Source organism: Cervus canadensis, chromosome 4 (genome assembly GCF_019320065.1).
Source record: "Cervus canadensis isolate Bull #8, Minnesota chromosome 4, ASM1932006v1, whole genome shotgun sequence".
Classification (NCBI taxonomy): Eukaryota; Metazoa; Chordata; class Mammalia; order Artiodactyla; family Cervidae; genus Cervus; species Cervus canadensis.
In genome coordinates this window covers 85,871,553-85,890,756 of record NC_057389.1, presented here as the reverse complement: position 1 = coordinate 85,890,756, position 19,204 = coordinate 85,871,553, and the positions used below count along the sequence as shown (strand labels likewise).

Below are 19,204 nucleotides of genomic sequence, written 5' to 3'. Positions count from 1 at the left end.
GGGTTCCCGCTTGGGGCTGGTGGGGGCAGCCGAGGGCAGCCGAGGACGTGCGTGCGTGCGTGCGTGCGTGCGTGGGAGCGGGAGAGCCCACGGGGCGGGCCGGAGGGGGGGGCCGCACGAGGCGCGGCGGGCGGGGCAGAGGGAGCGCACCGCCTCCTCGCGCCCAGGCCCCCCCGCGCGCGCGCCGCGAGTGGTTCAGCCCGGCCCCCGGCTCATTGTGCTCGTCTCACGCCGGCCCAAGATGGCGGCGGCGCTGGAGGCCCCGGGCCTGTGACCACAAAGAGGGAGCCGGGGGCTGGACGGGAGCGCGGTGGCGGCGGCTGAGGCCCAGGCCAGGCCCCCTCCCCTCAGCCTCCCGCCCGCCCTCCTCCGCCCGTCCGCCCCGCCCCCGACGGCGGGGCCCCGCCCCTCCCCCAACCGCCCGACTAGCATGGTGCGGCGGCCGTGCGCGCCGACATGGGGGAGAAGCTGGAGCTGAGGCTCAAGTCGCCCGTGGGGGCCGAGCCCGCCGTCTACCCGTGGCCGCTGCCGGTCTACGTGAGTGCCGCTCCTCTCTTCCCTTAACCCCCTCTCCCCAGACCCCCACCCCCTAGTCCCCGCTGCGCGTGGTGGGCCCACCGAGAAACCGAGCGACTCGAGCCCCCAACCTTCCCTGGGACCCCCCATTCCCGCCCCGCCGGATTCCCGGCGGCCGTTTCCAAGCCCCGCGCGCAGGGTGGGCAGCGGGGAACCCGGGCCGGCCGAGGGCGCAGACTGGGCCGCGGGGACCCTGCGCCTCCGAGGGGCACCCGAGCCAGGCTGCCGTTGGTCCTGCGGGGCTGGGGACCCCCCGTTCCCCGAGCCTGAACGGCCGGCGGGCTTGCCTTTCCGTACTTTATGATTTGACGTGTGGGGTTTCTCTTTGCTGGTAGTTTATTCTTGGCGCTGTCACCGTGCTCAGCTTTTTTATTTTTTAGGAAACCCTTTTCTCCTCCTTCTTTCCAGTTGTTAATTTTGTAAATTAGGCATTTTGTCTCTCTAATTTTGAGTGGCAGGACTGGCTAGAGCTTTGGAAAGGAAGCGTCCTGTTCCCGGATCTTGGGTGGGCTGGCCGGACCCTTGGCAAGGACGCGTCAGGTTCCCTAGTTTGAGTGGGTGGGCTGGCCGGACCCTTGGTAAGGAGGCGTCCTGTTCCCTAATTTGAGTGGGTGGGCTGGCCGAACCTTTGGAAAGGAGGCGTCCTGTTCCCTGATCTTGTGTGGCCTTTGGAAAATTGACAGGCCGAACGGAAATTTACACAGGCGTCCGGGTGATTCCAGACATGCAGGGCGCGGGGTGGGCGCCCCGGCTCCTGTCCCCGGTGGCGGCGTGGGTGCGCGTGTCCGTGTCAGAGGGACCGCGCTCCGGCTGGGCAGCGCGCCTTCGGGAGGGAAAGCACAGCGGGCGCGGTGGGCGGGCGCTTTTGGGGCGCCCTTTCGCGCGCTCGGCTTGCGAGGGGACCGGCCTCCACGGGACCCGGCGGGGAAGCCCGCGCGCTCCGCCCCTCGCGCGGGCTCCGTGTGTGTCAGTTTTTGGAAACTGTCGCGGCCAGGGGCGGGGTCGGGACGCTGGGACCGCCCGGGAGCCGACGTTGGCTCCTGGCCCTGGTGCTCCGCGGTTCTCCGAGGTCGGAGGCTTTCCAGCCCGCCGAGCGCACCGGCGCTTTCTATTTTTGCGCTTCCTGCGCCCGGAGGCGCGGCTGAGCCCGGGCTCTGGCTTTTCCGGTTGGGTAGCTCTGTGTCGCCCTGGCGCGCGGCCTGAGCAGTGGGCAGGGCGGGGAGACGACCCAGGGGACGGAAACTGAAAGTGGGGAGAACCTTCAAAACTCCAGTTGATCCACCTGCCTCCCTCTCTGCCCCCGTTACTGCACTCGTCTTGTACCAGTACGTTGGCCGGCACATTTTTCAAAATGTAATTTGTTTATCCTCAGTAGACATGCAGTGTGGTTCACTTGTAGCTCACAGTTCTAGAGTATTTGACAGATCATTGCAGTCAGGCAGCAGAACAATCCCTTCAAACCATCTGCTGCCCTTTGGCATCAACTCGTCTCTCGCTTCCTGGCCACCAGTCTCATCTCGGTCCCTAAGGTTTTGGCTTTTCTGGAAAGTCAAGTAAATGGAGTCAACGATGTGTAGCTTTTTGACTCTGGCTGCTTTGGCTCAGCAAAATGTATGTGAGATTCATGCCCGTTGTTGAGGGTGTGAGAAGTCACTTCTTTTCCCTGCTATGCAGTTTTGAGACGATCAGGAATAGAGCTGCTAAACAGCCCAGGGCAGGTGAACTTGGATTTTCACCTCACTTGGGAGAACACTCTGGGAGTCAGACTGGGGTCTGTGCTGAATGTCTGTTTAACAACATTCCTGCATCTCGGAAATTGGTATTTTTCCAAAATTGGTGTTTTGAGTATCAGGAGAATTTAGAAATCTACTGTGACCCAGCACCGAAGCACCTGAAACTAAGATGAAGGTTCATCTGGAGATGGTCTCACTGTTGCCATCACCATCAAGGCCACAGAGGCCTGTTCAGTTCAGTTCAGTCGCTCAGTCATGTCCGACTCTTTGCGACCCCATGGATTGCAGCATGCCAGGCCTCCCTGTCCATCACCAACTCCCGGAGTTTACTCAAACTCATGTCCATTGAGTTGGTGATGCCATCCAACCACCTCATCCTCTGTCTTCCCCTTCTCTTCTTGCCTTCAATCTTTCCCAGCTTCAGAGTCTTTTCAAATGAGTCAGCTCTTCACATCAGGTGTCCAAAGTATTGGAGTTTCAGCTTCAACATCAGTCCTTCCAGTGAATATTCAGGACTCATTTCCTTTAGGATTGACTGGTTGGATCTCCTTGCAGTCCAAGGGACTCTCAAGAGTCTTCTCCAACACCACAGTTCAAAAGCATCAATTCTTCAGCGCTCAGCTTTCTTTATAATAAAGTTCAACTGTCACATCCATACATGACTACTGGAAAAACCATAGCCTTGACTAGACAGACCTTTGTTGGCAAAGTAATGTCTCTGCTTTTTTTTTTTTTTTTAATGTCTCTGCTTTTCAATATGCTGTCTAGGTTGGTCATAACTTTCCTTCCAAAGAGTAAGCGTCTTTTAATTTCATGGCTGTGGTCACCATCTGCAGTGATTTTGGAGCCCCCCAAAATAAAGTCTGCTACTGTTTCCACCATTTCCCCATCTATTTGCCATGAAGTGATGGGACTGGATGCCGTGATCTTAGTTTTCTGAATGTTAAGCTTTAAGCCAACTTTTTCACTCTCCTCTTTCACTTTCATCAAGAGGCTCTTTAGTTCTTCTTCACTTTCTGCCATAAAGGTGGTGTCATCTGCATATCTGAGGTTATGATATTTCTCCCGGCAATCTTGATTCCAGCTTGTGCTTCATCCAGCCCAGCGTTTCTCTTGATGTACTCTGCATATAAGTTAAATAAGCAGGGTGACAATATACAGAGGTCTGTAACCTTTGTCAGAAAGACATCGTGTGTGTCCAGGTCCCAGCGGGAGCTGGCTTTCCAGTGGTGGGCGGGTCTGAACTAGAGAGCGTCTTTCCCTTGCTGGCAGGACCTCACTTGGCAGGATTCAGGGTGTGCTGCCTGCCTGGCTGGGCACTCCATCTGAGGTCAGCAGCCATTCCTGGGGTGGCAGTCCCCAAACCAGGCAGTCGGGGGGGCTGTGCCATGGTCAGCAAGTTGCAACCTTCCTAAAGCAGTGCGGTGACATCTGCTCCCCTCCCGTGTCCCCTCTGGGGGATTTTGCTTTCTCACAGGAAGTGAGGGGGCAGAACTTTTATTATAAGAGTTCATATTTTGTGATGACTCGATGATGAGTACATTAAGAAAATGGGCCACTTCCAGGAGCATAGCCTTTCCAAAGGTCAGATTACTCATGTGACCACACGTTCAAAAAGACTGAGCTTGCTTGTTCATTGATTCATTCATTCATCCTGCAAGCACCTCCTGGATATCTCCAGTGTTCGAGGGGGAGCGGAGCACAGTACTTATGAACAAGGGTCGGTTGGTGGTCTATAAACCCAGATGGGCAATGGAGGTGTAGTGCCCTGGGGATGAGGTACTGGAGGGTGGGGCTGAGGGAGGGTGAGTGGCTTCTCCGAGGAGGGGGCACCCACAGGAGGAAGTGCAAACAGCCACATCTTCCACACTCGGAAATGTCCAGCTTCTGAAACGGGCTTTTGTGCAGTTGACAAATAAGAGGGCGTGGTGCAGGGCTAGTTTTGTTCCTTCTGTCGCAGAGTTCCCAGATGTCCACTTGCAGCTTATGGCAGTGTTGCTAAAGCAGGATGGCCCTTCTCTTGGTGGAAAACTGGGTCTCAGCTCAGGAGGGAGCAGGTGCCTGGTGGCCGGGCCAGAGGTTGCGAGGGCGGGCAGTAGTCCTTCCCCTCGGTGACTCACGGAGGCCGTGGGTGTGGAGCAGCCTCGGTGTGACTGTCCCTGCCTGCCTCCGCGAGTGCATGAGTCTCTGATGAATGCTGAGCCGTCATGCCCCAGACTCAGCTGTGAGTAGTAGCTGAGGTGGGCGGCTGGCTGAGCCATCCCTCCCTATGACTCAGAACATATTTTCTGCTCTGACCTCTGTGTGCGTGAGTGAGTGCTGACTAATGCGAGCTCAGGTGGAAGTCCAGTTAACCCTCTGACGGCTCTCCAGGGTGAGGAGACCACTTTAGAGAGGAAGGCATCATCGGAAAAGCCTGGTACCCCGAATGTGGCTGTCAGCTTCTGTACCCTGGTCCCTGACATCCAGGTGTCCTGGAGTAGGCAGGCTGAGTACTCTGTTCCTGGTGGGAGGAGCCAGCAGCACCAGAACCTGAGGTGTTCACTAGGGAAGAGGTGGTGGAGCTGTGGGCCACCTGCCCCAGTCTTCCTCTGGGAGCCCTGTCCTTTTTTCTTAGTTAAACTTTTTGTTTTGAAATAATCACAGATTCTTGTACAGTTGTAAGAAATGAGACAGAGGCAACGCATGTTCTCTTCTCTCAGTTTCTCCTGATGGTGACATCTTTTGAAGCTGCACACAATGTAATTGTTTCATTGGCCTTGGTTCATCAGGATACAGTGTTCTGGAGTCCCTGCAGGGTGTGACCGGCCGTGTCTGCAGGTGCCTGGGTCCTGGGCTCCGTGCTCGTCTCCTGGGAGACCCCTCTTGCCCCTTTCTGTCTGCCTCTTCTCAGTCCTGGTGCTCTCCCCAGTTTGCGCACCTGTCTCTCCACCGGGGAATAACAGTCCATTCCGTTCTCTTGCTCAGGGCTGTGCCTGGGAGCCTCTTTGGCTCCTTCTCTGTCTCTTCAGGCTGTCCTGCCCTTCCCACCGCCAGGTCTCCTGCCCCCAGCATCTGTGGCGGTCCCGAGAATGTTCAGAGAGGACATGCCTGAGTCTGTCCGTGTCCGCAGCCTCCCTCATTGCCCGCCTGCCTGACCTCCCCTCCCAACCAACATTTCTCTTTCCTTCCCTGACTCTTTCTCCACCCATGGTCACTGTCTCAGTGCCTAGCCCAGGGGTGATTAGCCCTGAGGCAGTGTTCCTTGGCACCCCTGTGTTGGACAGGGCCCTCTTCCAGCTGAGGCACGGCCCCGTGAGCTGGGTGGGGAGGTCGGAGGCTTCAGTATCATCGTGTGTGACCTTGGATGGAGACACTGTCTCCGATGGGCTTCAGTTTGAATCCCCTGAGTTAATCATGGGGTCCGTGGCTGAGGCACGGAAGGTGCATTAGCGTCATGCAGGGGGATGGGCGGCCCCTGGTAGCGGAATACTACCTCTGGAACTGCTGCTGCTTTGCTCCTCAGGGACAGCAAAGGTCAGCGGGCTTGGGATGGGGACTCCCCAGAAGGATTTCCCCGTTGCATGGCTGTGTTGGACCTGTTCACAGTGGATTATGTTTTCCCTGGTCTGTGAGTGGCTCCCTGTGGTCTGCTCTAGGCTCGCCCTGGGACTGAGCCAGGCTCCCACCGAGGGGCGGGGCTGGGCCCACACCTGGTCTGGGTGTAGCCAGGTGAAGTGGCAGGACATGGGAGGAGGGGCCTTGCTGGGTCTTATGGTTTTTGTGTTTTTTAATAACAGCTTTGTCCTAAACTCTGTGCTTTTTGAAAGTTTAGGGAGAGTGAGCCTATAATTTCAAGATACCTTAAAGAGCAAAATTTGAAGTGCCCTTCTTAGTAAATTTATTTAGAATCAAGCTTAAAACTCACCACCAGCAAATCATTTTCATAGCCTGTATGGCAACTGAACTTTCTATTTAATTTTTCAGCACTGCTTTATTATAAGGCATAGGTTGCAAAAGATAATAAGCTATCTGTATTGTAAGCTGAACAGAATGAGAATCATAGAGTAGATTTGCAGCAATGTCTTCTGAGGATAGGAAGAAAAATAGACATTTCAACCATGCCATTAGATTCGAAGTCAGGTTGATGGAAACAAATAGCCCTGGGTCATTCACCTTAAAACCTAAATAAAGAAACAAAACAACTGGCCAACCAGAGGTGGAGAATTGGTATAGAATTTAAAGGCTCAAGAGACAGTTACAGGTTAACCTGGGGTATCCTCTAATGCACATTGATGAAATTTCCTTTATGTATGGTTGGGAAGATCCCCTGGAGGAGGAAATGGCAACCCACTCCAATATTTTTGCCTGGAGAATCCCATGGGCAGAAGAGTCTGACGGGCTACAGTCCATGGGGTTGCAAAAAGTTGGACACAACTGAGCAACTAATACTTTCTTATTTTGTCCAGATAACATTCACACCACACAGCTCACCTACCACAAGTGTACAATTTAGTGGGTTTTACTGTATTGTATTACTGTATTCACAGAGCTGTGCAACCATCATGTCTAATCCCAGAACATTTCATCCCCTCAAAGGACCTGCATCCCCCCTCCCCAGCCCCTGACCACCAGGAACCCACTCCCTGTGTCTCTGGATTGGCCTGCTCTGCATGTTTCCCATCAGTGGAATCACACCCTGTGTGACCTTCTGTGTCTGCCTTCACTGACCCTTCTCAGGGTCTGCCCACGTGGAAGCGGGTGTTGGTGCTTCTCCCCTTGGCAGTGCCAAGTGATGCTCCTGTGTGTGGAGGGACAGGTTGTGGGTCTTGAGGCCCCAGGAGAGACACTCATTTGGCCCTGGTCTTGGGGTGGCTGGTACCAGGTGCCCTGGGGGGGCATTGACAGTGATCCCTGCTGGGGGTGGGACACCGCTGGAGCGCTCAGAGCTGGAGTGCTCAAGGTGAGGCTTGCCTGGACTTTCCAGTCCTCGGGCTGGCGGCCATGCGGCCACTGGTTGCTCAGGGGTCCTGGGTGAGTCCTTTTACTGACTGGGCCCCTGGAAGGGCCTCCTGTCCTTCCTGTCCCTTGCCCTCCTTTCCCATCACAGCCTTGGCCTTAGGCTCAGGCGAGGAGAGTTCTGGTGCTGAGCTTTTGGTCATCATCTTCTTTCATCATCCCAGAGTCCCTCCCCGACAGCCCCTCCATGTGGACCCCCACTGGCGCTCCTCTGATCTGAAGGCCTGTGGAGCCTGAGAAGCGGCCAGAGCCGAGAGACTGTGAGAGCTTCCGAGTCATTCAGGTGGTCAGGGCAGCCGCTGGAAGCTGGACAGGCCCTGCAGCAGCATTCCGAGGTCGGAGGAGGCATGTTGTCAACCATTCCCTCCTCTCTTTCTGGTGTTAGAGCTTGGGACAGCTTGAGTTCACCTCATCTCAGATGAGACCATGCTCCAGGCCCTGTGTCTTCCCAGGAGCCCCTGCAGGCCCTGCAGGAGGAGGGGCCCTGGACATGTCCTGGCTGCCTGAGGGCCCAGAGAGGGAGCACGGTCCACAGCCGGGCACATTCCTGCCACGTGGTGTGGGCTCTTGCACACAGGCACTCATGGGGCCTTTCATGGTACTTCTTGTTTTGTAACCTCACAGTGGTGACTGGAGTCAAACTTATGGAATCAAATGTTTCTGGTCACTACTGCATCTTCCCCTGGCTCTCAGACTTGTTCTTGCAGGCTGTACTTCCTTATCGGTTATCTGTGGTGTGTAATGAATCAGCCTGAAATTTAGCAGCTTGAATAATATACACTGGTGACCACTCATGGTGTCTGAGGGCAGGAACTGAGAGCTGGCAGGCCAGGGAATCTGGTCAGGTGTCTGCAGGAGACTGCTGCAGATGCTTCATCCAAATGCTGACGGGGCCAGAATTGTGGCTCCCCCACATGCTGCCTGAGACCCTCCAGTCCACGGGGCGAGTTCCCCTCAGAGTGAGTGTCTCAGCATTGGTGGAGAGGCCCAGACCGTCCCCCTCATTCTGTGGCTGCCCCATGACCCTGTGCACTGTCCGTATGAGCTTGTCTCTGAATGGACCCTTCAGGACAGCGTAGTGTTGTCTCTGCTGTCTGTGCTGTAGGGGCCCGGGGATGCCTGCCAGGGCTGTGGGGACTTTACTTCCTGGATGTTGTTGACCTGTGAGCATCCCAGAGACTCAGGATTTTCCTGCTGAGGTTGGGGTGCTTTTAAAAGTATATCACATCTACTCCCAGACATTTTGTTGTTATTAGTTTGTTTTTGCTACCTCACATGACTTGGGGTATCTTAGCTCCCTGACCAGGGATTGAACCCGGGCTCTCAGCAGTGAGAGCGTAGACACCACCAAGGAATTCCCTGTTAATGGCATTATTGAGGTATAATTCCCGCACCATGCAACTCATCTGCCCCAAGCATGCTGTACCCTGGTTTGTGCACTGAGTGCAGTCATCACTACTACTAATTTTAGAACCTTCCATCGCCCCAGGGAGAAACCCCATCTCCATCAACATCCCCCCATCCTCCTGCCCCAGCCCCTGACAACCAGGAACCCACTCTCTGTGTCTGTGGATCAGCCTGTTCTGGACGTTTCCCATCAGTGGAATCACACCCTGTGTGTCCTGTGTCTGCTTCTCTGACTGAGCATCGTGTCCTCAGGGTGCATCCACATGGTCAGGGCTTCTCTCCTTTTCGAGGCCGAATGATGCTCCCATGCATGGAGGGACACATTTGTTTATTCATTCACCTGTCGGTGGTTGTTTGGGTGATTTCCAGTTTGGGGCTGTGGTTGTATGTGCTCACTTCTTTTGGTCAGACACCCAGAGGTGAATTGCTATGTTGAGGGGGGCCTGTTTCACCTTTTGAGGAGCTACCAGCTGCCCCCACCATTCTGACGTTTGCCATGAGGTGTTGGGGCCTGTTGCTCCCACCTGTGGTTCTTCCCCAAGGTGTTGGGTCAGCGGCGGTGAAGCTGGGGCTCGGGCACCCCATGCCAGGACTGTCCAGTGTTGGACGGCATGCACTCCACCTCCCACCCCGCCTTGTCTAAGTGATAGGAGTTCGGCGAATGTTTACTGCTCCATCCTTGGTAAGTTGGAGGATATTCATGATAGAAGGTTGATTTTGTCCTTTGCCTTAAAAACTAAGACTTTGGACAAACGGTCACATATTGAAATTCTATTCACAAATGTCCAGAATAGGCAAGTCCATAGAGACAGAGAGTGGATTAGTGTTTTCAGGGGCTGGGGGGAGGCCTGTCTGCTGATGGGGTGAAGGAAAGTTCTGGAACTAGACAGAGGTGCTGGTTGCACAACCCTGAGGATACTGACTCCACCACGTTGCACACTCAAAGCGGGGTCTGTTCTGTGTGAGTTATCCCTCAGTAGAGCTGCTGTTAAACACCAATGAGGCTAGGGCCATGAAAGTGGTTCTGGAGCGCTGAGTTGGGTGGGTTCCTGTCCTGCGACCTGCCCTCGTGGCTGTCCTCCATCATGAAGCCGGGAAATGGTGCCCTGGGCTGAGAAGGGCGGTTGCTGCCGCAGGCAGGGCTGGTGGCTCTGGGTCTCTTACCTCACTTCCGGTTTCAGTCCGTGCTTTTCTTGGCCCTCCTCACCGAGGTCAGAGTGAAAGTGGGGTCGCGAGTTACAGACGTCCGTGCACGCACCCTCACTTGTATTTTTTTGGCCACACTGCACAACATGTGGGATTTTGGTTCCCTGACCAGGCATTGGAAGCACAGGGTCTTAACCACTGGAAGTCCTCCCTTGGTTTCTGCGAGGTCTCCAGTTCGCTGGGTGCCGAGACTGCAGGGAGAGGCCAGAGTGACCTGTGATGTGCCCGTTGGGAAGAGCGGCTGGGGGGTCACTGCTGTGGCCAGGCAGGATGATGGCTGCTCACCCACTCCCGGCAGTGACAGGACCCTTGTTTCCCATTTTACAGACGGAAGCCGAGGCCTGCAGAGGGTCAGGGACTCAGAGCCAGGCCTGTGGCTGCCAGGCTGCAGGAGTGCCCAGGAGAGCCTTGGGAAAGGAGGGTTGGAGGTTGGACTCCAGCCCAGCCCCTTCCCTTCTCTGCTGCCTGCTGGGTACCCCCAAGGCCGGCGTGCCGCTTGTGGCAGGGACCCCAGTGCCATGGGTGGGGAAACGAAGTGGGAACGCCTCGGGGCTGGAGCGCCTGCCTCCTCTGGCTGCCACTGTCACCAAGGCTGGAGGGACGGCTCTAAACCCTGTCCCATTGTCTTTCAGGACAAACACCACGATGCTGCTCATGAAATCATCGAGACCATCAGGTGAGTGTGGCACCTGCTGGGGTGGGGCCTGGGGGTGGGGCCTCAGGTGGGCCCCCAGCACCTAGCCGTGCACTCTGGCTCTCACCCCAGGCTCCTGGCCCTTGCTTTCAGCCCCCACATGTCAGCCTCCCTGTTCCTCCAACCTGGTCCACCTCAGCGTCGTTACCGTGGCGAACCCAGGGAAACTGTGACTGGGGTCAGGGCTCAGGTGCCTGGTGTGACTCAGCACAGGGCCTGGTGCTTTGTGAGCTTCCTGTAGGCAGGGGTGGAATCCCCAGTGACAGGTTCCCACAGGCCCCCTCCCCTTCCCCTCATCACTGCTTTCCTCTCCTGTCATGGGGGGTTGGGTTTGGGCCGCTCCTCCCCATGTGAGCCCACCCCTTGTGTGGAGGAGGGCAGGCGCCCGGCAGGCTGGCCTGGGCGGCTCCAGGAGGAAGGCCCCTGCGGTATTTTTGGTGGGCGTCCTCCTCACAGTGACCACGGCTCGGCGTTCTGTGACCACCCTCTCCTGGCTCTGGCACCTCGCTCGTGCCGTTATATTCTCTCAAATCTGCAGTGGCCAGCTGGCAGTGTTCTATGGGGGAGGCCTCGTCCTGCCCCTGGCAGCCAAGTGGCTCAGCCTCCTGCGCGCGTCTGCTTCAGTCTCGGGGCCGAGCCGGGCCTCTGTGCAGGATTGTCTGGGAGACTGAGTGAAGTCTTGTGTGCCTCTCACAGGGTGGGCCTGACTGGGGTGGTGCTGAGAATGTGGGATCTACATTTTTTAATAGTGTAATCCACAAACCAGTTGGTTGGTGGAGTAGTGCTACGACCGGCTTAGTTTAGTTTATTTTTAAAGAAGACTGCCAGTTAGGGGCTTCCCAGGGGGCTCAGTGTAAAGAATTTACCTGCCAATGCAGGAGATGAGGGAAATGTGGGTTCAGTCCCTGGGTTAGGAAGATATCCTGGAGGAGGAAATGGCACCCCACTCCAGTTTCTTGCCTGAAAAAATATCCCATGGACAGAGGAGACTGGTGGGCTCTAGTTTATGGGATCACAAGAGAGTTGGACATGACAGCGACTGAGCACCCACACTTGTCAGTCAGGAAGTGAGGCCATGTGGTTAGACGAGGGGCTCCTAGTTGGCCAGCCTGGCTTCCCCCCCCACCTCCCTTGGGCCGAGCGAGTTCTGGGGGCGGATTGGCCTCGTTACCTGCTTCCTGCAGAGAGGGAGTGTCCCTGTGGTGCAGGGCGGTAGGACTGAGTGCAGCTGGCCAGCCAGAACCAGGTTCTCTGGAACCTCTAGGTGGCTGGGTCCTCTCTGGGTCTGGTAGGGCCCGCTCCCCATCCTCAAGTCTACAGGCTACTTCATTCCTTCCCTCTTGTCTCCACAGCTAGCTTTTTCCCACTGGTAAAGATGGCAGCCACCTGTTTAGTTTCTTCTCTTATCTTACTTTTCTTCCTGGAGGATTTCTGACATGCCCAGAGATGGACAGTGTATATGACGAGCCCACGTGCCCGTCACCCAGCCCGGCGTTTGTCTTACCTGTGCCGCCATCCACTTTCCTCTTTTTCCGCGTGTTTCCTGGGACAGTCAAGGTGTGACTGAAGTACAGGAGGGAGACCACCTGTTTGGAGCGAGCATGCTGGCCAGTGTGGATGTGTGGGTTTCTCCTTGTACCTGTGTGAGAAGGAGTCACCCCTGTTTGCCTGGCCCCCTGTCAGCCCCCTCCCTCCACTCCTGTCCCCAGGCAGCCCAGCCTGTTTTCTGTTGCTGTGGATTACTTTGCATTTTCTAGAATTTTACATTTTTAAAAAGTGTGTCAAAGGCTTTTCTTTCTTATTCCTAAGGAGTGCACCATTGGCGCATCCTTTCACCAGATGACACCAGACAGACACGTTTGGGTGGTTTCTGATTTTTGGCAATTGTAAATAAAGCTGTTGTAAACACTCCATGGAGGTCTTTGTGTGGACGTGTCTACCTTCATTCTGGGTAAATACCTTGGAATGAGGCTGCTGGATTGTGCTTGAAGGAAGGCTGCCCCTTCCAAGCTGCAGGCAGCCGTTCAGGACTGCTCCTGTGGCTCCCACGTTGGCAGGGCATGTTAACAGGGTTGTTTTTGCTGGTCCAGTTTGAGTCCTGTGGTGGTATCATTGTGGTTTTAATGAGAATTTTCTTAATAATTAATGACATTCATTGTCTTTTGCCTGGTTTTAAAAAAACTGGTTGTTTTTTGATTATTGAATTTTGAACATTCATTATCATTCGGTTTATCCTTTATTAGGTATGTGTTTTGTGAATATTTTCTTTCAGTCTGTGGCTTGTCTCTTCATGTTCATAAGAGTGTCTTTTAAAGAGCAGATATCTTAAATTCTGATAGAAGTCTAATTTATCAACTTTTTTCTTTTATAGTTTGCAGTTTTTTGCATGCTGAGATACGTGTGCCTAACTTGAGGTCACAAAGATTTTCTGCCATGGTTTCTGGAAGTTTAATGGTTTAGGTTTTACATTTACATCTTTTTATCCACTCTGAGTGAACTTCTACATGAGGCCTGTTGCTTCGCATGTGGACGTCCCGTAGTTCCAGCAGCATTTGTTGATGAAACTGTCCTCTCTCTCTGGAATTTCCTTGTCACCTTTGTGAAAGATCAGTTGGCAGTGTATGAGGTGCTTTCTTTGTGGAATCTCTTGCAGTGCCACTGACACATGGCTCTGTCCTTTGGGCAGTACCACAGCTTTATGGTAAGCTTTGGAATCACAGGAAGTCCTCCATTTTTATTCTTCTTTTTAAGTTGCTTTGGTTATTTCACCTCCTTTGCATTTCCATGTAAATTTTCGAATCAGCCTGTTGATTTTTGCACAATTTATTAGGGAATTGTATTGAATCTGTAGGTCATTTTGGAGAGATTTGCCATCACACTTCAGTCTTCCAGTCCATGAACATGGTATGGGTCTCCACTTGCTCAGGCCTTTCAGCTCTTCTCTTGGCAGCGCTCTGGCATTGCAGCATGGAGGTCTTGGACAACCATTTGTTAGATTTATTCCTAGCTCATTCATGCTTTTGGCACTACTGTTAAGTGGGATTGTGTGTTAAATTTCATGTGCTGTTTGTCTGTTACTTGTGGGTAAAATACAATTGATATTTGTATGTTAACCATGACCTTGTGTGCAATTCATCAATTCTAGTAGTAGTTTTGTACATTTCCTGGGACTTTCTGTGGAAATAAAAATAATTGTATCACCTATTATTTCTTTTTCTTGGCATTACTGAATTGGCTGGGTCCTTTGAGACTGTTTTGTGATAAAGTGGGAGGAGGTTGCATTCTTATCTTTTCCCTCATCTCTGGGGCAGGGATGTTAGATTTAGTCTTCCACCATGGAGGTGACGTTAGCTGTAGTTCCTCACAGACACCCAGTACAAGTTTGAGAACATGCTCTACTATTCCTGGCGGCATTTTCCCTAGGTGTGACAGTTGCATCATTGTTAGGTTAAAAAAGAAAGAAAGAAAAAGGCCATAACTTCTACAGTTTAATACTGAAAGACTTATGGATGAAAATGTCATGTGTGGTCTCCTTCCAGATAGCATGGAATGGGTGCAGAAAAGTGTTGCTGGTAAGAGCTCTGAGCCCAGCCAGAGGCTTATGGCGTCTGCATGCCTTACCGTGGTGAAGTGCTGTCTTCCAGGTTTCTTTAATGTAAAGTTACTGTTTTCTCCATTTTTTGGAAAGTTATTTTTTAATTTTGGGCTCTGCTGGGTCTTCATTGCTGTGAGGGCTTTTTTCCTCTAGCTGTGGAGAATGGGGGCTACTCTCCAGTTGCAGTGACAAGCTCCTCATTGCAGTGACTTCTCTTGTTGTGGAGCATGGGCTCTAGGACTCTTGGGCTTCAGTGGTTGCAGCTCCTAGTCTGTAGGGCACAGGCTCAGTAGTTGTGACAGATGGGCTCAGTTGCTCAGTGACATGTGGGAGCTTCCTGGATCAGGGATCGAACCTGTGTCTCCTGCAGTGACAGGTGAATTCTTTACCACTGAGCCACCAGGGAAGCTCCTGCTTTCCCCTTTTTAATTAATAAAAATCGTGGGAGAAATCCCTGGAGACTCTGCAGAGACCTGTTTCTTCTTGGACTTTTGCAACTGATTGTAGGATCCGGAAGTGAATCTCACTGCTGAGAACTAGTTACCAGGGCATTTGAAAGGCTCTTCTGTTTTGCCTTCTTCCCCTGCCCTGTTAGTCATTGGAGCTTTTTTGGGAGGAAGGGCTGTTCCCCCTAGGCACTGGTTTCATCCTGTGGGTCCTAGCCCACTTCTGGTGTACCTGCTTTGCTCCTCAGTCATTCGCGTGCTGGCCCGGGGGGCTCTCTGGATTTGTGCCCCAGCCCTTTGACTTGACCCTGCCCACTCCCAGCACAGCCTCACTATCTGGAACCCCAAGATGCTCCACAGCCATCTTGAGTTTGCTGTGTCCCAGCCCGAGTCGGCCGCTTCCCCAGAGAGCTCTGGTCTCCTCCCCTGGAGAGGAGTTTGTGCTGCTTTTTAGGGATTGAGTTGTTTGTCTTCTTACTGAGTTGTAGCGATTCTTAACATATTGTGGCTTCGAGTGTCCAGTGAGATAGGCATGGCTGACTGTGACTTTAATGTCATCTTGATGAAGTTTTTGACTTATCAACTCATTCTTTGATGGCTAGTTGTCTGGGGCATAGCCAGGAACCTTACTTGCAGTCAGGCAGTTAGCCTCCTGTTTTTTGGGGGAAGGTCTGGGGTTTTAGGTTTTACATCCAGGTTTTAAGATCAATTGTGAATTAACCTTTGTGTCTAATGTGGGTTTGTGTTTATGGAGGTCAGGATTCTTTTTTCCCGTTCAGTTTTCAATCCTTCCAGCCTCATTTACTGAAATATTCCTTTCCCCATCACATTGCCTTGGTGCTTTGGTCAAAAATCATTTATTAAAATTTAGTCTAAAAAAAAAAAAAATTTAGTCCATTTCTGTATTCCATATCCTGTATGGTTGATCTGTCTGTTCACCTCTCTGCCAATACCACACTCATTCTTTTTTTCTGTTGGCTGTGCATGGGCTCTGTTGTTGCAGCATGTGGACTTAGTTGCCCTGTGACATGTGGGATCTTAGTTCCCTGATCAGGGGTCTGACTCTTGCCCCCTGCACTAGGCGAAGTCTTAACCACTGGACCACCAGGAAAATCCCACTGTCACAGTCTTGGTTACTGTAGATTTACAGTACATCTCAAATCAAGGCAGTGTGAATTTTGCAACAGTGCTTTTTAAAAATATATATATGTATTATTTATTTGGCTGTGCTGAGTCTTACTTGTAACATAAGGGATCTTCGATCTTCATGGTGACATGCAGGATCTTTAGTTTTGGTATGTGGGATCTATTTCCCCAACCAGGGCCGGAACCTCGGCCACCCCAGCATTGGGAGCACAGTCTTAGCCACTGGACCACCAGGGAAGTCCCAGTGCTGTTATTTTTAAAGACTATTTTGGCTCTTCTAGATTCTCTGCCCTTGTATGTCAGTTTGAGACTTGGTTTGTCTGTTTCTCCAAAAAAGCCTAACTGAACTTTTTTAGAGGAATCACTTTGCAGTTTAGTTTGAGGAGGACGTTTAACAGTATTTAGTCTTATATTTTGCGAGCATTTTTTGTTTGTTTGTGTATTTATTTATGTTGCCTTTAATTTTTGTCAGCAGTGTTTTGTTGTTTTCAGTGTAGAAGTCAAGATCATCCCTAAGTATTTATGTTTGAATGTTATTTTAAGTAACATATAAAACTTCTCTTGTTCTAAATTCTTTGTTGCTGGCATTTGTAAGTACAGTTGACCTGTATCCTGTGACCTTGCTGAACCCACACAAGTTCTGGTAGCTTCTCCATAAACTCTTCAGGTTGGCCCATGTACTGAATTGTGTGGCATCCCTCCGTGAGGAGGGATGGTTTTGCTTCTTTTTTCCCGGCCTTTGTGCTGTTGGTTGGTTTTTTCCTGCCGTGTGACACTGTCCGGGCCCTGTGGTAGAAGGCTGGAGGTCCCAGTCCTTCCCTGCCGCTGGGGTGTGGATGCCCTCCCAAGGAAAGCAGATGTGCTGGAGAAGCGCTCGCCAGAGGTAGAGGTCTCTGCTCCGAAGGCCCAAGGGGGTTCAAGAGAGAGAGACTGATGACATGGGGACAGTGACTTGGGTTCCCTTGGGTCTGAGGGAGCTGGCACTGCCCAGCCAGCCCCGGGGACTGTGGGTGGGTCTCGCAGAGAGGGGAGCCAGACCCCTGACATGGGAGCTCTGGTCGCCTAGTGACTAGGGCCAGTGTGTGTGTCAGAGGGTCCCCAGGGTGGGCGGGCACACATGGTGAGAGAACTGCCCCTCCCTGCTTTCCAGCCCTTGGCCTCCTTGGGCCCTTCCTGGTAGAGCCCACAGCGAAGGGACAGCAGCTCCTCCAGCCCTCCCTGCCCCTCCATCAGGTGGAGGGTGGCTCTTTCCACTCCTGTTTCCTAAGAGTTTTTATTGTGAATAGAAACTGATATCATCATGTGTGTCTTCTGCATGTGTTGAGACAATTGTATGATTTTTTTTTTTTCTCCTTTATTCTCTCAGTGATGTGAATTACAGTGACTGGTCTTAGAGTGTTAAACAACCTTCCATTCCTGGGATAAACTCCACTGGAATAAGATGTGTTGCTGACTTCAGCTCACTCACATTTCTAGAGGAGTTTTGTGTCTGTGTTTTTGAGGGCTACCAGGTTAACAGCTGCATCTTTACAAGGCTTTGTCCCTGGTTTTGGTGGTACGGCACCGTTGGCCTCCCTAGGCTGAGAAGGGTCACTGTCACTTCTCCAGTGGTTGGCAGAGTTCGCCGGCGAAGCTTTGTGGGTTGGGAGTCTCTTTCTGGGAGAAAGTCACGTCACGTTCTGTGCCAGGTGTTGCCCTGTTGAGGTGTTTGGCTTCTTGTGTCGGTTTTGGTAATTGGCATCTGTTAAGGAATTTGTTCACTTCTCCTAAGTTGTTGAGTTTATTGACATGCCATTTTTCATAATATCCCTTATTTTCCTTTTATTTTCTGTAAGCTCTGTCATGATGACTCCTCTTTCACAATTTTTCTCAAGATTGTATCAGGATCCAGTCAGGGTTACACCTTGGGATTAGCAGGCTCCCCCTCCATCTCTTTTTTCCCATTGCAGTATCTTTTGTTTGTTTGTTTTCATTTTTTTGTGGGGGTGGTCTTAGTCCCCATCCAGGCATTGGACCCTGGCCCTCAACAGTTAAGGCTCCGAGTCCTAACCACTGGACCACCAGAGAAGTCCGGGGGTTGAAGAAACCCTCTTGTTTGTCTTGGGATTAGTTAATTTTTCAAATAATTGTTCCCTTTTGTTTCTGGTCAACGCGTTGCTTTTCAGACTCTCTGATTTAAGCTGCTTGGTGTCCTAGACCCTGTAACACGTTAAATCCATTGAGCTCTCAATGGCCAGTGTTGTTTAAACGTGAAGCACCTTCAAACCTGTGTAATTCATAAGGACAGCATCCTTCTAAGGACATGTCGTAAACTTTACAGTGTTTGTTTTGAAGTCACGCCTTCCTCCACTCTCACATTTTGAGTTGAGGAGCCAGAATGTTTTGTTTTTGTATTTGCAGAGTCAACAGTGTTTAAGAACAGCATTGAGAGTAGAAGATAGAGCACTAATACTGGTTTCCTTTCTGTTTCAGATGGGTCTGTGAAGAAATCCCGGATCTCAAGCTTGCTATGGAGAATTACGTTTTAATTGACTACGATACCAAAAGGTAAGTGGAGTTGTGCCAGGACTGCGTCTCCACCAGGGACGGGCTCCGTATGTGTGGACACAGCCTAAATTTAGACCTTCCTCGACACTACAGGCTGATGGGAAGTTTCCTTTTAGACTTGGCTATAGCCATCACAGAGTTATTTTGGTAGGAAATGTTTATCAAATATTGGCAGAGGCTGTCGGAGTGAGGACATAATTGGAAAGTGGGATCGGCGTGTGTAAAGCTGGAGTTGCTCTCTCCACGGCAGTGACTGCTGTTGCTGGCCTGGCTTCTCAAGCCTCAGCCCCCAGCTCCAGCCAGGTCTCATATGGTTTTGGCTGCTCCCTGCAGTTTCCTCAGGCACATCCTGGATCTCCTAGAAGAGTCCTGTGGGTGGGGAAGGGTGAGGCCGAGTCTGGAATGCCTGCCTGGAATTTCTTTTTGTTTTTCTTTGAGAGACTCTCCTGCCTCTTTCAGTTCTTGGCAGGCTCGCTTATAGCTTGCAGGCTATGGGCCTAGGTGACTGCTCTTCACAGAGAAGGTGGCCCCAAGGCGCCTGCGGGTCCCCGTGCAGGCCGAGTGGTCTCACTCCTGTGTCTGGAGGACTTGCTGGACTCAGTCAGCCCTAGTCCCTTCCCCTCACTTCCCACCTCCTCCCAGTCCGATAATTGGCACAGGTGGCCGTTACGGGCTCAGGTGGCTGGGTGCAGGTGTCGGCCTGACTCCAGGGTGCAGGCGCCTGTGGACGCTAACCTTGAACGTCGGTCGGTCTTGAGATCCACACGGTTCATGTTTCCTGGTGGTCAAGGGCCGAGTGCCTGGCTCGAGCAGTGGAGTGTTGAGAGGCGCTTCTGCTCCAAGGTGCTTGCGGGGG

The 19,204-nt window shown here is 52.4% G+C and overlaps 1 protein-coding gene across 7 annotated transcripts in view; it reads left to right on the top strand.

Annotated features, from left to right (window-relative positions):
* The first annotated feature begins 217 nt into the window (after positions 1-217).
* Positions 218-19,204, top strand: part of DOT1L (DOT1 like histone lysine methyltransferase) — a 51,944-nt gene continuing 32,957 nt past the window's right edge. For 4 of the 7 annotated variants that reach the window (XM_043466058.1, XM_043466055.1, XM_043466054.1 and 1 more), the window contains exons 1-3: positions 218-537; positions 10,553-10,596; positions 18,274-18,348. In XM_043466058.1, coding sequence (XP_043321993.1) covers positions 457-537; positions 10,553-10,596; positions 18,274-18,348 — 200 coding nt within the window. In that variant the 5' untranslated portion in view covers positions 218-456. The remainder of the gene's footprint in view (positions 538-10,552; positions 10,597-18,273; positions 18,349-19,204) is intronic. The other 3 variants (XM_043466060.1, XM_043466059.1, XM_043466057.1) reach the window with 2 other exon arrangements.